The sequence below is a fragment of the Oncorhynchus nerka genome, linkage group LG10 (assembly GCF_034236695.1).
Source record: "Oncorhynchus nerka isolate Pitt River linkage group LG10, Oner_Uvic_2.0, whole genome shotgun sequence".
NCBI lineage: Eukaryota > Metazoa > Chordata > Actinopteri > Salmoniformes > Salmonidae > Oncorhynchus > Oncorhynchus nerka.
Genome location: NC_088405.1, coordinates 24,395,896 through 24,413,275, shown reverse-complemented (window position 1 = coordinate 24,413,275; position 17,380 = coordinate 24,395,896). Strand labels below are relative to the sequence as shown.

Genomic DNA, 17,380 nt, shown 5'->3' with positions numbered 1-17,380 from the left:
CTTGGATTAGTTTGAGTTACTTAGCTCTGCATGATTAAAAAATTACATGCAGAGGTGTCTATCATATAACATGTATAAAAAAAATTAAAAAAATACAATTTAAAGTTTAAAAAGCTCTTTCAACATGGCTATCGCATACATTGTTTTAATGTTTTTTTTTTGGTCCAAATGTGTGAATGTGAATCAGTCATCTCCTGCCACCCGACCTGAGGCCGAAATCTGTAGGATCAAGTTCCTGCCCAGTCCTTGGGGTTATTGCAATCATATTTAATCTCCCTGGAGAGTGGAGTCATGAAAAGCTGCTTTCCTCACTGGCTAGAACCAGTCCAAACCAGGCAGACTTGACGTTTGGGTGTGGGTGCATAGCCAGGGGGAGAGAGGCGAGCTATTGAGAGAGCTGCTTGAAATGAAATATTTTTGAAGCTAGATGAACATCTAGTTTAGGGTGCTAAGGGGCAACAGGAGAAAGCTGGGCTATTTATCTAGTATCACACACACACAGCGGCTCAAATGTAGAGGGGATTACTCAACAGTCTGAGTGGTTCTGGTATTGGGAATAACATAGTTCCTCGCCAGAGTGGGATAGCGTTTGACTGAAGCCAGTTGACGATTGAATTGCCCATTGTCCTCTGCTTTTGCTGTGCCACCAAGAAAACACTTGAATGTTGGAAGTGAGGGTCTGTTTTCAGGACTCAAAGGCTGAGACATTCAGGACATTACACATAATTCTCCTCAAATTAACACTGACACAGACAGCACATTCACACCTTTGGAAATATAATTTCCAGTCAATTACTTTATTAGTGCCAGAGGTTCATTTTACGTAATAGAAGTTCACCTCAGGGTTATGCCTAAAACAAGAGGGACTGAAATAAATTTTACAGAACAGTGCATACTTCAGATAAGCCACAGTTATCTAAAATCTGTCAGAATACACTGCGTGTAGAAAACATTAGTTACACCTGCTCTTTCCATGACATATACTGACCAGGTGAAAGATATGATCCCTTATGGATGATACTTTTTAAATCCACTTCAATCAGTGTAGACAAAGGGAAGGAGACAGGTTAAAGAAGGATTTTTAAGTCTTAGAGACTATTGAGACATGGATTGTGTATGTGCGCCATTCAGAGGGTGAAAGGGGAAGACAAAATATTTGTGCCTTTGAAAGGGCTATGGTAGTAGGTGCCAGGGGCACCGGTATGTGTCAAGAACTGCAAAGCTGCTGGGTTTTCCACACAACAATTTCCCATGTGTATCAAGGATGGTTCACCATCCAAGGGACATCTAGTCAACTTTATACAATTGTGAGCAAAAGGGAGGCGTGAGAAGGAAACAGCAAGATAAATTGTGTTAATAGGGCGTTGGACAACCACGAGCAGAACAGCGTCAATGGGTCTGGAACTCTACTGGAGGGATGCGACACCATTCTTCCAAAAGAAATCCCATTGTTTGGCATTTTGTTGATGGTGGTAGAAAACACTGTCTCAGATGCCGCTCCAGAATCTCCCATAAGTGTTCAATTGGGTTGAGACCTGGTGACTGAGACTGCCATGGCATATAGTTCAGTTTTCATTCTCATCAAACCATTTAGTGACCACTCATGCCCTGTGGGTGGATGCATTGTCATCCTATGGGGGCATAGCCATGGTAGTCAAAATGATGGCCTACCCAGCATTTTTATACATGACAGGACGTTAATTGCTTAATTCAATTCAGGAAACCAAACCTATGCGGAAGCACCTTCTTTCAATATACTTTGTATTCCTAATTTACTCAAGCACTTCCATTATTTTGGCAGTTACCTGTATACACTTTCACACAACAACCTCCAGTAAAACATGAACAGTCAAGAGATGCCACATATTGTGCAAAACAAACAATCAAATCAGAATAAATCTTCAAGAGCTTTTAATCATACATAGAAATGTAGTTCAACAGTACCATTCATTTAGAATGTTATAGCAGTATACTTAGTGTAAAGAGCATTATGTTGTTTTCTAACGAGGAATATCCACAGAGATGATAGAAGCTTCTAGAACTACATGAGAACGAGAGAGACAGAAAGCGAGTACATGACTACATACATTGTAACACCTCAGACTACATTTTAACACCTCAAATAGGCAACATTTATCTGTGGTTTATGTACCAGTGTCAATCTTCCTTGTTGTAGTTCTTTTTTTGACGAGCAGTGTGGCATTAAAATTCTTTCAGGGGAAAAAAAACAAAAACATATTTGCGCTAGCTCCCGCTGATCATCTGGGATACAATACATCTGACTTAAGCGATTCTTACTGGGATGCAACTGCTCAAGTTGCTTTTAAACAAGGGGGGGGCGCACATTAATGCAGTTGAAATGTTGTGGTATTGTAGACATGGAAGGGATCCAACACACCCTGCCCACAAACACCACTACAGACGTTACCATACGTGTTGGTTGTCAGCGCCACAATAACAATTCCAATCGGGGACAGTTCTAAGCAAAAAACAAATGTACAAGACAAGGTGAATAGATATGGGCCTACAAATCCCAGAAGCGCTGTTAAAGTCAATCAATTCCTCATAGAACGTCCTGTGTTGCTTCAGGTCTTCTGCCAGCTCATAGAAACTTGCTCTGTGGGGTTTCAACTCCCAGGTTGTCGAAGTAGCGTAGCATGAAATAGCACACATTTTAAGGCTGGGAGGGGGGATGCGCTGCATGCTGCGACATAGCTGCCGGAGAGGACATGGACTGGACCATCGGCTGGGTCGGCGGGGGGAGTGGGTGCAGAGGCTGCGCCCCTGAGTGTGTATTAGGGGAGGGCGGTGGTGTCGGACGTTTGAACTTGTCGGGGCTGTTGCTTCTTCTCGGGGAGGGCCTCTGTTTTGAAGAAAAGAGGGAAGACAGATGGATGAGAAACATTCTCAGTTAAGTCAATTCTCTTTCAAAATATCCCCTTCTCAAAAGCTTGTACCAAAAAACTTAAATAAAAACGCAGTCTCAAATAGCCACCTATCCCTTTTAAAAGCTGGGCAACGGAACCCATATCAAACATCAAAACCTGTTTAAAATATACGCTGGGTCTAAATGAATTGTCAACGAAGTCACCATGAATTACCATGACACGTATACGAGGTTCAATGATTGATTTGTTACATTAAATAATTTAGTAATGACTCAAAAAACATCTGTTTTTAAAATCGCCAGTAAGAAACTGCTGGAGAATTGCTAGCTAACTTGTAAGGACAAAAAGAGTTAACTTCAGGAATACAGACCCCCAGTGGCTAAAGTAAGAATTGCTGAAAATGTACAGTCAAGAGAATAAGGGAAAGGGGGATACTTAGTCAGCTGTACAACTGAAATGTGTCTTCCGCATTTAACCCAACCCCTCAATCTAATAATTATTCTGTCAAGGGAAAGTTTTCTATTTAATTTAAAATACAAACGCATACTAAGACAAAATAAACGTGACAGTGTATCAACTGATACATAAAAAATAAAAATAAATCCTTCACGTGTTATTAAAATGCTAGACGTGAATGCTGGAATTAAACAATTAACTATGCAAATGAGCAAAAGCTGTGTGTTAAGGAAATAGCAGCCAGTCTCTAATAAGCGCCTGTTGTGTTCAGTGATTTAAAGCAAATAAACTCCCGGGCTATTAATTGAAGATTTACAGTATTTGAAATCGAACACCATCAAATACTTTTCCTGTAAACAGTAACCCTCTTGTGTGAGCATTGGCGAGTCAAACAAATTCAAAGTGCTGGCGAATAGCTGGTGAACAGACTCTGGCTTTGATGAGTGTCCGGGTTGCTGGCCTGAAGCTCCCAGTCACCACCACTTAGTGCTAATGAGCTCTAGGGTCTTCGTAATGACGGCTGCCACCCAGAAACACACTTCAGAGGCACACGCTGACATAGTGCTCCATGGATGAGTACTCAGTGTTACCATGGAAACACTCAGGGAAAAAATAAGAGCGCTTGTTCCTTTCCCTATGGGAGATCGCAAGGAAACCGAAAACGAATTTCAGTTGGAGAAAATAAATCTTCAGTTCAGAGTAATCTCTCTGAGCCCTGACTGAGCTGAAACCAGTTTCAACCTCAGGGTGTTCCTGGTACCTAATGAGGAGGGTAAACTCCTGTGTCTCCTTCCAGCAGCCAGTCAGACACATGGAAATAACGTTGGTTAACCTGTCTCCATAACCACAGGGAATGGCTTCACTCTACAGAGACAATGTTGACATTGAGCCAGGAGGAGTCAGCAGCAGAAAGTCACTGATGTAATCACAAGATGTTCTACTCAGTCTCCTACTCAGAACGTTTGTATATTTTAGTGTCCATTTGCAATGAATTATCCATATAGCTCTAGACTGCTCCCAGGTCTGTCTGTGCAGCAATGGAACAAATGACATAGTGACCTGCATAGGGAAGGGAAGTGCGAGGGAACAGAACATCCTAAAGCCTGTGGTAATGAGAGAGATGGAACAGCAGACACACACAGGTCCTTCTGGCACTGGGAGAGGACCTGCAGAGTTTAACACAGGCACTGGAAGGACACTTAAAAGACAGGCAGGGAGGTCCCACAAGATTGTTACCAATGGTATGGGAAAAGGTCATCTTTGGGCATATAGGCTATGGAACTGAAATATACTACACTGAACAGAAATATAAAAACGCAACATGCAAAGTGTTGGTCCCATTTTTCATGAGCTGAAATAAAATAGTAGAAATGTTCCATACTCACAAAAAGCTTGTCTTACATTTTGTGCACAAATGTGTTTACATCCTGATTAGTGAGCATTTTTTTCCTTTTATCAATATAATCCATCCACCTGACAGACAGGTGTGTCATATCAAGAAGCTGATTAAAACAGCATGATCATTACACAGGTGCACCTTGTGCTGGGGACAATAAAAGGCCACTCTAAAATGTGCAGTTTCATCACACAACACAATGCCTCAAATTGAGGGCGCGTGCAATTGGCATGCTGACTACAGGAACGTCCACCAGAGCTGTTGCCAGAGAACATAATGTTAATTTCTCTACCATAAGCCACCTCCATACTTTCAGAGAATTTGGCGGTACTTCCAACCGGGCTCACAACCGCAGACCACTTTTATGGCGTTGTGTGGACGAGCAGTTTGCTAAACTGTGGGGTTATGGTATGGGCAGGCGTATGCTGCGAACACAATTTAATTTTATCGATACCATGAGATCCTGAGGCCCAGTGTTTAAAGGTATCTGTGACCAACAGATGTATATCTATATTCCCTGTCATGTGAAATCCATAGATTAGGGCTTAATTTATTTATTTAAATTGACCGATTTCCTTATATTAACTGTAAATCAATGTAATTGTTGCAATTATATTTTTGTTTAGTATAGATCAAGAGCATTCTACTACCTTATCAATGGACTTGAGTGTCTACATTGTCCACCATAGGTGTATTAAATAGGTTTGACAATACAAGCACAACGATGCTAGTTGGGCAAAATTCTATATGCAGATCGATTAGACCGGATTTGATTCAAATAGTCATGTGGAATACCATACAGGCTTGTTATGTCAAATGACTGACACAAGAGCAAACAAATGACAATGTGATCCAGATGAGATAAACACAACAAAGATTAATGGGCCACATACTCCAAGCCCTCCTCCATGTTGTTGGTAGGAGATCAACTAACGCTACATCTCAGCACGGATCAATGTATCTATGATATCCACAGTCGGGGTATTTTGGGTTAGTGCCATTGAGCCATTTTAGAGGACAACTGGTATTCATCCATCTACACTTCAACCCCATTTATTTTCTTGGCAGTGTCATGGCAAATCCATGAGAAATAATCTGATACTGAAGATGAATGTATCCCGAGGCACCAAATAACCAGCAGTACTGCTCACAGTCCTGATCAACACCCTAGCCAAACACTAGGTCTATTCACTACAGAACACCCTAACCGATCTGCTACACTAGACGCGTAACTTGCCAACCTAAGGCATAAGCGTACAATTACAATCTGGTTCCATTTTCAGGAAGTCAACGAGCATCTCACAACCGAGAACAATAGGATAAAGTGGTTCACCCTCTGCTTGCGCTGCCCATAAGTAACGCTTACATTTAAAACAAAAACATGTTTAGCTCCTGCTTTAGCAATGCCCCAGTGTTGTGCCTGTTAGCAGTTAGATTAACATCTCACAAGACACTTAAATAGCACTATTAAGTGCACTGTTAATGAAACCAAACTGGTTCAGATGTCCATTGCTGGTCTTGATAGGTGCGGAGCAGACTTACCGCTACGGCGTGGGAGGCACTTCCATGGACGTGCAGGGCGGGGGCGTTGAAGTGAGCAATGGCAGCTCTGGACAGGGTGGCCGGGGGAGTGAAACCAACTGTGTGACTGCCGTACGACAGACCTAGAGGAGAGAAAACGTTATTGAGTTTGCAATGTGTTTTACAGGGCATTCGGAAAGTATTCAGACCCCTTGACTTTTTCCACATTTTGTTAAGTTACAGCCTTAGCTACACATGATTTCCTTCAACTCCATCTGATAACATAAACCACAGTTGCTTAGGTGTGATGAATACGGAGCCTGTGTGTTGCAGGTAGGGCTGGGCGATATATTGTGAATACCGGTATGGATGTTTAAAATACCATCTACAACAATGTTTTGATATACAGTCCTAAATTAAATGAAAAGTTATACAAATTGGACTACTTCACTATCAGTTGTCCCAGTTTGGTTTAGTAGACAACCACCAGAAAAAGAAAAAAAATGCAAATAAAATCACTTGTTTCCATTCTAGGGTCAAGCACTAATCATAAAACATATTTAGAACTTGTATTATTCAGAAATATAAAATAGCATAAACATGTAAAAATATTTTGACATGATATTTTGGCTATATCACCCAGCCCTAGTTGCAGGATCACTCAAAGGAACTTGCTGCTGGCAAAGGATGTCACCGAAACAGACTAATGTCTCCTTCAATTGGTATTAACTTTGGAAACTGTCAGGGAAAACAATGTGGTTAGGGATATACAGTGCATTCGGAAAGTATTCAAACCCCTAGACTTTTTTCACATTTTAAGTTACAGCCTTATTCTAAAATGGATTAAATCATTTAAAAAAACTCAATCTACACACAATACCCCATAATGACAAAGCAAAAAATAGATAGTTTTAAATAAATTATAAAAAAATGTGAAACTGAAATATCACATTTACATAAGTATTCAGACCATTTACTCAGTACTTTGTTGAAGCACCTTTGGCAGCGATTACAGCTTTGAGTCTTCTTGGGTATGATACAGGTGTGCCAAGCTCGTAGCACCTGGGGAGTTTCTCCCATTCGTCTCTGCAGATCCTATTAAGCTCTATCAGGTTGGATGGGGAGCTTCGCTACACAGCTATTTTCAGGTCTCTCCAGAGATGTTCGATTGGGTTCAAGTCCAGGCTCTGGCTGGGCCACTCAAGGACATTCAGAGACTTGTCCCGAAGCCACTCCTGCATTGTGTGCTTAGGGTGGTTGTCCTGTTGAAAGGCGAACCTTCACCCCAGTCTGGAGCAGGTTTTCAACAAGGATCCATCTGTACTTTGCTCCGTTCATCTTTCCCTCGATCGTGACTAATCCCCCAGTCCCTGCCTCTGAAAAACATCCCCACAGCATGATGCTGCCACCACCATGCTTCAGGATGGGGATGGTGCCAGGTTTCCTCAAGACGTAACACTTGGCATTCAGGCCAAAGGGTTCGATCTTGGTTTCATCAGACCAGAAAATTGTGTTTCACATGTTCCGAGAGTCCTTTAGGTGCCTTTTGGCAAACTCAAAGCAGGCTGTCATGTGCCTTTTACGGATGAGTGGCTTCTGTCTGGCCACTCTACCAAAAAGGCCTGATTGGTAGAGTGCTGCATATATGGTTGTCCTTCTGGAAGTTTATCCTATCTGTCAGAGTAACCATCGGGTTCTTGCCCCCCCCGAATGCTCAGTTTGGACAGGCAGCCAGCTCTAGGAAGAGTTTTGGTGGTTCCAAACATCTTCCATTTAAGACTGAAGGAGGCCACTGTGTTCTTGGGGACCTTCAATGCTGCAGGACATTTTTAGTACCCTTTCCCAGATCTGTTCCTTGACACAATCTTGTCTCGGCGCTCGGACAATTCCTTCAACCTCATTGCTTGGTTTTTGTTCTGACATGCTGTCAACTGTGGGACCTTATATAGACAGGTGTGTGCCTTTCCAAATAATTTCCAATCAATTGAAGTTACCACAGGTGGACTCCAATCAAGTTGAAGAAGCGTCTCAAGGATGATCAATGGAAACAGGATGCACCTGAACTCAATTTCGAGTCTCATAGCAAATAGCCTGAATACCTATCTAAATAAGTTCAGAATACATTTGTAAAAAATTCTACAAACTTGTTTTCACTTTGTCATTATGGGGTATTGTGTATAGATTGATGATAATAATTTAATTTGACTAAATTTTTTGGCCATTTTGGAATTAGGCTGTAACCTAACAAAATGTGGAAAAAGTGAAGGGGTCTGAATACTTTCCAGAAGCATTTAATTTCAGGGGATAAGTCATGCGCTGCCTGAATCTGTTTACAATTGAATTTAAGAATAGATTTAATATTTTGATAGACCTGTTGACCCGACGTTCAAAACAAGCAGAGACCTTGCAACCGAGACAGGACTTGTACCAAGGGGACCTTAAATTCACCCAATTATCAGTAAGGATCTATCAACCTGTAACAGAGCGTTCCAGAGACACAGCTAGATACAATGTTACTTAATAATTAACGGAATACATCTATTCATATTACAATACAATATACAAAGGTGCTCTTTTTTTATGTGGACCTTTTCCTTCATCCAGTGGCATAATAGATACTCGTAAAACAGAGTTTAGTGGTTATGAGGTGTTGGACATGGGCCATGGACTTCCTGTAACTATACCCTACCAGGTGATATGGGTCGGCTGGAGCTGGGGGAAGGAGTGTATGGGATGGGACTGGACACTGTCCGTGCTCGCAGGCCTTGTGCTGACATCTCATTGAAGTACCTGAAGGGTAAAAAGACCATAGTTTAGACAATGAACTTCTGTCTCTAAATATCACTCCCATATCCCTGAGCAATGATTTGCTGTCTGAAACAAAGGAAGTGAGAGTGTGGGGTGGGGTTGCTTATTGGATGGTTGGTTATGCATGGCTGACAGTGGAGCAAAGACTAAACATTGGTTGGAGATGGTGAAGTTGGACCAGAGGGTTTTTGTGGGTTGTCGTTTCATGTCTACCTCTCGTCGTCCATCTCCAGACTGGACTCGCTCTCAGACAGCTGTCTACACAGGGCTTCGCGGCGCTCCATCTCTCTCTGCAGCTTCCTCTGCAGACGGATGTTCTCCTCACGCATGTGCCGCTCCTCCTCAATGTACTGGGCCCGCTTCTCTGTGTCTGGGAGGGGACGGACAAATAAAGTTTCATCAACACCATTACACAACAACGAGTCATTACACAACAATGTATTTTTCTGAGAGAGCAAAGATGCAACAGTATTTTCCAAAAGTGCTCGTCTATGCTCTTTATTGCTGTAGTACAGCAGCTATTGCACCTAAATATAATAGGTCAAGTCTGGTCTCTAATAACAGAGGTTTCTGGTATTGAAGTCCATGATTTCATCAGCTTGTTAGTATTTTGGTCCAAGAGCTTTAGACAGAATAGATTGATATGACAGCTCCCTCTGGTGGCCAAATATTTAAACAGAGCATCCATCTGCTGAACTCGTCTCCCTAGGCCAGTGTTCCCCAACAGCACACATTTGTTGTGGTTGCCTGATGATTAGTTGACAAGTTGAATCAGGTGTGCTTGCCTAGGGCTAAAACAAAATGTGTACTGTTGAGGATACACAAGGACTGGAGTTGGGAAAACACTGCCCTAAGCCAGGGGTATGCAAATAGTTTCAGCCACAGGCCGATATTTGTCAGAGCGAATGGTCGGGGTGCCAGAACACAATTATAATAATCTGTACATGGAAACTTTACCACAACTAAGCCCAAAAATAGATTGTATTTCATACATTGATTACATTGCGACAAGATCACTCGCTGGCCAGTTTTGGCCTGTTGCTGACCCCTGTCCTAAGCCAACAGGTTGCCTCCCACAATGTAAACAATGTTCCATGCCGTTGGCCTAGGTCTAGGATTTCCGAGACTCTGGCTGAACTGGACCGGTCAACTACTAAAATAGAGTTAGGTTTCACTGAGAAAGTTAAGGATATTTGAGAAGAAATGACAGATCTGCGCAGAGATAATATTGGGGGATTGAAAAAGAGCTTGATTATGGTCTACTTGGAACCTGCCGGTGGAAATGTGAGTGCGTGTTCGGTCTGAGGGTGAAACTGTGTGTCCACATTGGTTTGAGTGATAATATTACCATTGTTCCCAAATTGAACATGAACCTGTAAAGAGGAGCACTCTACCGTGACCCACTACCACTGTTGTTCTAAGATCACATGGTAAAGCAACTCCACCGCCAACTCCATCACTAAGACGCGGGCAGTACAGGAGCATCATGTCAAACCGGAAGACTGGCCAATAGTTTCTACCATCAGGCTGCTGAATAGTCACCAGTAGCTGCTCCAACCGCTACTCCCCTTATGGACATGTTCCCCCCACCCAACAGACTTTTACTCTGCCCCCACCCCAACGACATTCATCACCAGTTCAGTTGTTAATAATGTTTTATTTCACTTAGTCCCCCCACCCCCTCAATGGTCATGCTGCTCCCCTACGGTCATTCCCCCCACCCCCTCAAGTCTACTCTGCCTCCATCCCAATGGATATATATTTATTCATCATGGTTACAGTTATGTATATAGTGCTATTTCTATTGTTGTTTTTTTATGACCATTTTCATTATTTTATTTAACTTAGACCTGCATGTTGGCACTTAAGATTTTTACTGTACCCTGCAATCACACCTGCAACCATGTCCATGTGACTATTAAACACTCCGAATCTGAACAGAACACATTAGTTAAAATAACTGACAGTAAATCTACAGCAAAGCCATATGAAAGCCTCCTTGAGCACCAACATTTTTCCGAATTGTGGCAAAGACTACTGCATCTAGTTTTATGGGTTCTACATAACCAGGTCACGTCATGGTAAATTCACTGTTGACCATTGGCCTTTGAAACTCACGTTGCAGCTCGGTGGTACGGAGGCTCTTCTTCAGCCTCTCCACTTCGTCCTTCAGGAAGCGGATATGCCGCATCATGTTCTCCGGAGAGTCAATCTCCATGGAAACATCCCTGGGGGAGGGAGGAGCAGACACAGGCTGGTCCAACTTCTCCTGGAGGATTCTGTCAAAGACAAGTGAGCTCCAATGAATCAACACAGGGAAAAGTCAACCTTTTACCATTGTATAGGTTATTCCTACAGTCCTAATAAAAGAGAATCAATAGAGAGCATACAAGAGTGTGAAGGTTCATTTAGTTTACTTTCAACCATTCCCAGACTCCAGCACCTAGGTTTTTCTAGATCTAAACATACTACTCCTAAAGAATATATGGTTGCTACAGAACAAAATCCTACCTTTTCTCTGCCTCCAATTTGTCCATGCGCTTCCACAGTCTATTGACAAGAGCCTCTTGTTCTTGCTCTAATGTGTTTTCGAGGTCAATCTTCTCACGCCTTAGCTGGAAACAAAGGGAATACAGCAAAGAGATATTCAGCTTGAAAACATCTTACCTTCCACAAAGAAATACACACCCACACACAGAATTCTACACTCCATGATAATGCACATGCCCTTAAGTGGGAGTGCCGACATTATGTCCTCAGGAGAGACTCAGCTGCACCAAGACAATGGCTGTCTCTGAAATCTGTCTTGCCTACCACTTACTAAAACTGTATACTAATGGTACTACATACTATTTAGAACGTACTGATAAGTAAAATTGAATACAGTAAGCAAAAAATATTAACATACTAAGCTCATCCACACTGAGAACATGTCATCTAATGTGCAATTACGTTGATTCACACCATTTGTTCATCTTGGTACAGCGCGTCACCATATCTGATTAACAACTGTTGTTAAATACAGCGAAAAAAAATCATAATCTACTATACTGAACAAAAATATAAACGCAACACGTAAAGTGTTGGTCCCATATTTCATGAGCTGAGATAATATGTTCCATGGGCAAACATTTGATCTCTCTCAAATGTTGTGAGCATTTCTTCTTTGCCAGGATAATCCACCCACTTGACAGGTTTGCCATATCAAGAAGCAGATTAAACAGCATGATCATTACACAGGTACACCTTGTACTGGGGACAATAAAAGGCCACAGATGCCTCAAGCTGAGGGAGCGTGCAACTTGCATGCTGGCTGCAGGAATGTCCACCAGAGCTGTTGCCAGAATTTAATGTTAATTTCTCTACCAAAAGCCAACGCTTAACTTTATTTTAGAGAATTTAGCAGTATGTCCACAACGCAGACTGTGCAATTGTAACTACGCCAGCACAGGACCGCCACATCCGGCTTCTTCACCTGCAGAATCATCGGAGACCAGCCACCCAGACAGCTGATGAAACTGAGGAGTATTTCTGTCTGTAATAAAGCCCTTTTGTGAGGAAAACGTATTCTGATTGCCCGGCCTGGCTCCCCAGTGGGTGGGCCCAGCTCCCAAGGCCTACCCTTGGCTGTGCCCCTGCCAGCCACGTGAAATCAATAGATTATGGCCAAATACATTTATTTCAACTGACTGATTTCTTTATCTGAAATGTAACTTTGTGGAATTTGTGAAATTGTTGCACATTGGGTTTATATTTTTGTTTAGTATAGTTTCAACATTATTGGTCTATTTACATTTCTTTGAAGTTCTCTCTCAAAGATCTGACCCCTTTTCCCCTTAAAGTTTCACCTAAAATGTCAAACCCAAACCTGTAGCTCAGGACCTGAAGCAAGGATATGCATATTCTTGATACCATTTGAAAGGAAACACTGAAGTTTGTGGAAATGTGAAATTAATGTAGGAGAATAACACATACTGTTCAAAATGTTGCATCAAGTCTGCCCAAATGTGCCGAAAGGATACATTTTCAAGTACACAACTATATAGAACATATATAGAGAAGACAGCAGGGGTTAGAGACACAGCAGGGATTCAAGCTGTAGAACACAGTTCTTACATTTGAGTATAGATATTGATTGTATCAAACAAAACTATGGTACATTTTTATCTCTGGGACACTAAGGATGACAAATAAAAGCAAGATTAGTGAATGTAAGTATAGTATTTACCTTCAGAGGTGAATGTATCAAACCAGTTGCCATGATAAAAGTTTTGTTGTTCTGCACTCTCAAACAATATCATGGGGGGGGGGGGGGGGTGACGACGACCGAACCTGAGGTTAACTTAGCTAGATAGCTAGCTACCTACTAAATTAGCGAACCAAATGCACAACTGCAGAGCATTTAGCACATTTTAGACAGTTAACTTAATAGTGATAAGGCGTCTAGCTGGCAAACATTTAGTTGTGAATTCCATACTGTAACTAGATCACGTGAGTGACTGGGTCTCGTAGTTTTGTGCTGGCTAAACAAACACCACCTCACCACCTGTAAGTTTCAAAATTATGTGATGGGTGAAATGAAGAACGCGATGTTCTTTATCTCCTAATGTATTGCACAAGTTAATTAAAGGTATTTACTTAAAAAGTAGTAACAAATATTCACATTTAGCTTCTTCCAAAATCAAGCTCTGCTTGATTTGCGTGTTTAATATTTGTTTTGTGCGTACAGAAAACTGTAGCAATTTTGAGTTACTTGTGTAACTTTGAGCTGGGATGTCTGTCCTGAAATAGTTTAGGTCAGAGACTATAACATTCAGTTCATGTACTTGTTACCATTGCTAACCTTTGGATTACGAGGGCTCAGTTGGGTTTGAAAATTGCACCCCTTGTGTTCAGTGCCAGTATTGGCACAAGGTCGGTATGAAGGTATGACAATCTGGATACCGCCCAAGCCGACTATTTAGAATGCAAGTATGGGTATTCAGACACTGTCAATGTCATTTCACATAGTGTCATTGTGTCACTGTACCTGCTCCAAGGTGAGCTGCTTTGATATAGTGTCATTCTCCATTTTTTTTATCTTCTTCATGAGTTTGTTGACCTGGAACTCCTGCTCCTGCTCCAAGTGCTGTTCCAACTCAGCCTTCTCATGTTGTAACTGTGGGAGCAGAAATCAATGTGACTAATAGAAACTAATGAAAAGATTTGCATTAAAGCACTGTGGTTAGATGTTGATAGATCTTTTTTATAGAGAGGGTAATAGGTTGGTGCTGCTTGTCTCAAATTATGGAGATCTGGAGAAGAATGTGTTGTGAAATGGCGGCGGTGCAGCTAGATATTGCCAAAAGCAACCAAAGTAACCACATTTGGCCATCTACCAATAAAAAGGGTGTGGCTCATAGCTTGTTAAAAATTAGACAATTGTGACTAATACCTAGCACTGACTAATCATCAGATCAAAATAAAACATAGGACAATTGAGAAAGAGGGGGTTGAGCCATTTTAGTTGCATGCTAGAGTTCATTTTGACAGTCTAACCTCACGTTCCTCTGTTCTCGGGGCACAGACGGTTATAGAAACACCACAACAGACTGGAGTTGTGCAGGCAACATTCTCAGAGATGATCAACAGCTTCAGGCCACATCAAGTGTTAACATTCTCTTAAATTAGCCTAAAGACGCTCTGGTATTTAACTGCTATGCATACCAGCTTACTGACAAGAGCTAAGAGTTTTGTTTGAAGATAAACATAATTTATGAAGCCTCACAACAGTTTAGAAATGGGCAGCCCCACAGAGACCTGTGTCTGAAGGTGGATACAGGACATCTAGGGTATAGGTGGCCCACTCCTTATAGTAGTAGTAGTAGCCTAAACCACTGAAAATACTAATACTATTAACCATTTACTGTTGAAGCCTGGGGTGTGGTGGAACAGGGTTTCCAGTACAAATTCCCATTAGCATTGTTCTAGCCTGGTGCCTTAGAATACATTTTACAAGAAAAAGTATGTCAGACATGTCTCCATGTTTACAGAAGTGGCTCCTTACCACAGACATGACTACGACAACTACCATTTTATAGCGACACTTTGGGGGGGAGGGGGCAAAGGAGCGTCTGTCGACACTAAAGAATTAGGAGCAGAAGTAGGTCTGTTTCATGTTAGGGAACAGGACCAATAACAATAGCCGCCAGACTGTTTGACCTTTAACAAGGGTCTGGTAAAACACATGAGTGGTCCAGTGAGATTCATTCTTCTTCTCACATCAAACCATTAGTCAGTACTACAAAAGGTCAACAGCTCATATTTGCCACAGGGCCACATGTGGGTCAGTTGCAAGAGAGACCAAATAACCTAAAATACTTAAGGCAAGAACCATTACTGCTGTTATGCGCTCCACCCCAAACACAAATCCTTCCATTTTCACTCTGCGACAAATACTTGGCATAAGTGCCTCAGAGCCAGTTCTCTTTTGGCTGTCACTTACTTGCATGAGTTTTCTTGACAGTTCATTTGTGAGAAATTCCTCCTCTTTCTCATAGTTGACAGCGAGGGTCTCCTTCTCCTTCTGCAGGGCCTGGATCTTCTTGAACAGGGTGTTGCTGATGAACTCCTCCTCCTGCTCAGCCCTGGCTTGCTGCAGTCACAGAGAAAGGTAACATTTACAGAAAAGAAGAGTGCAGCATTCACAGCAAGATTGCTCACAGAATAAAACATGCCTTAATTGTGTTAAGAGATTTTTGGAATGGGTAAGAATGGCACCATATGAAGTTATTTGTCATTGCCAATCTAATGTCAACCTTTACCACACTGCTAGGCAGAGCTCACAGCTGTCTGTGCTAAAATATGGTATTCCTATTGTTAAAGACTTTTAATTGACTGCAGGAATAACACGGTGCAGGTTTGCTGCATTGAAGGTCTGTGTCAGCTGGAGAGGAAGCAGTTAGTCAGTCCCCCCAATGACTCAAGCAGTAGCCCATTGCAGTAACTGAAGGAGTGAGGAACGAGCTATTTTTTGTTTTACTGTCAATAGTCATAGCGACGAAATAAGAGACAGAAAATGGGGTGGTGGGGGGCGCAAAACAGGGGAACAAGGAGAAAAATCAAAACCATGCTAGTCATACCGATGCATTGGACAGACAGAGTAGGTGTTGTTGAACTAAGCTACGTAGCTACTGTATGTCATGATTTATTATAAATTCAACAGTTGTGTCAAATAAAAAAAAAAAAATAAAAAAGGGTTAGCTGTAAAGTTAAGCACAAAAACGGAAACGCCAAGTCTCAGCAAAGGATTCAGTGAATAAAAAAATGAAGAAATTGTTAACTAACGTTTGATACAAACGTCAACTTCTTGGTCACCACTAACTGTTCAAATGGATCGATTGGTGTTAGCAAATTAACCTGGCATTGGCGAACTAGCTAGCAACACCAAAACATAATGGGCTAGCTAACATTTAGGTTAGTTAGTTAACCATCTAGCTACGCTAGCTCGCTAAGCTAACTAATGCTAACTTCTTAACATGGCTAGCTACGTCCGTTGCCTTTATTTCGCTACCAGTTAGTTAACATTAGTTTGTTAACCTAGTTGCAATTTCGTACGTTTAACGTACATGTCTAGATGCATTTTTTAATGTAGCTAATGTCAGCTAGCTAGCTAGGCTAATCAACAAAAAAACAAAACAAGTTACTCACAATGGTGACGCTAGCTTTACGCAGGTCCCTATTCTCCTCCTGTAGCGCCTTGCACTTGAGTTTGAACGTCTCTAGCTCAATTTTAAGAACTTTGTTCTCTTGTTGTAGTGAGGCTAGTCTGTTCGTTAACTCCTCTAATCGAAACTGTGAAATGACTACTCCCGGCTTGCTAGAATTTGAGGCTGACATCAGGGTAACCGAGCTACTCCCTGCTCCGTCGGTGTCGCTCTCGCTTGCACTGTCCGCCATGGCTGTGTGCGACAGTGTGGAGGAGACGGGAGCTGCAGTGTTTGTAGTGCATCAGCCTACGAACATTCGGTGTGGTGTGACCAAAGACTGAACATGGAGCAAGATGTTTTACCGGATGTATAAATCTGAAGCATCCGTATGGTATTTCCACTCCCCACCAAATATGGCGAGGAGATGAAGCCCAGTAGCTGGCAGTGAGCGAGATGGAACTGGATTTTCTCATCGAACAAAAGCCCGATTTCAATACAGTTTCTGTTCGAAAAACGAAAATATGTTACGAACAGAGTACGCTACGTTTTGTAGACGTGATCCATTGACAATTTTTTTTAAATTGCAAGGAGTGCAAGGGCGAATTTAGTTACTGCACACGCGC

The 17,380-nt window shown here is 41.9% G+C and overlaps 1 protein-coding gene across 1 annotated transcript; it reads right to left on the bottom strand.

Moving 5' to 3' along the window:
* Positions 1-1,894: 1,894 nt before the first annotated feature.
* On the bottom strand, positions 1,895-17,093 carry LOC115135039 (coiled-coil domain-containing protein 6-like). The gene is made up of 9 exons (XM_029669242.2): positions 16,759-17,093; positions 15,554-15,703; positions 14,099-14,227; positions 11,581-11,684; positions 11,188-11,348; positions 9,283-9,439; positions 8,951-9,051; positions 6,283-6,404; positions 1,895-2,863 (listed from the first exon to the last, which is right to left on the bottom strand). The coding sequence occupies exons 1-9, from the start codon at positions 17,005-17,007 to the stop codon at positions 2,675-2,677; spliced, it is 1,362 nt and encodes a 453-aa protein (XP_029525102.1). The 5' UTR covers positions 17,008-17,093; the 3' UTR covers positions 1,895-2,674.
* Positions 17,094-17,380: the final 287 nt, after the last annotated feature.

Bases quoted from the DNA above. Each gene is read 5' to 3' on its own strand.
- LOC115135039 (XM_029669242.2), bottom strand. From the start codon at position 17,007: ATGGCGGACAGTGCAAGCGAGAGCGACACCGACGGAGCAGGGAGTAGC. The intron at 15,704-16,758 runs GTGAGTAACTTG...CTGTGACTGCAG, and splicing joins GTAAAGCTAGCGTCACCATT to CAAGCCAGGGCTGAGCAGGA. The intron at 2,864-6,282 runs GTAAGTCTGCTC...TCTTCAAAACAG, and splicing joins GTGCCTCCCACGCCGTAGCG to AGGCCCTCCCCGAGAAGAAG.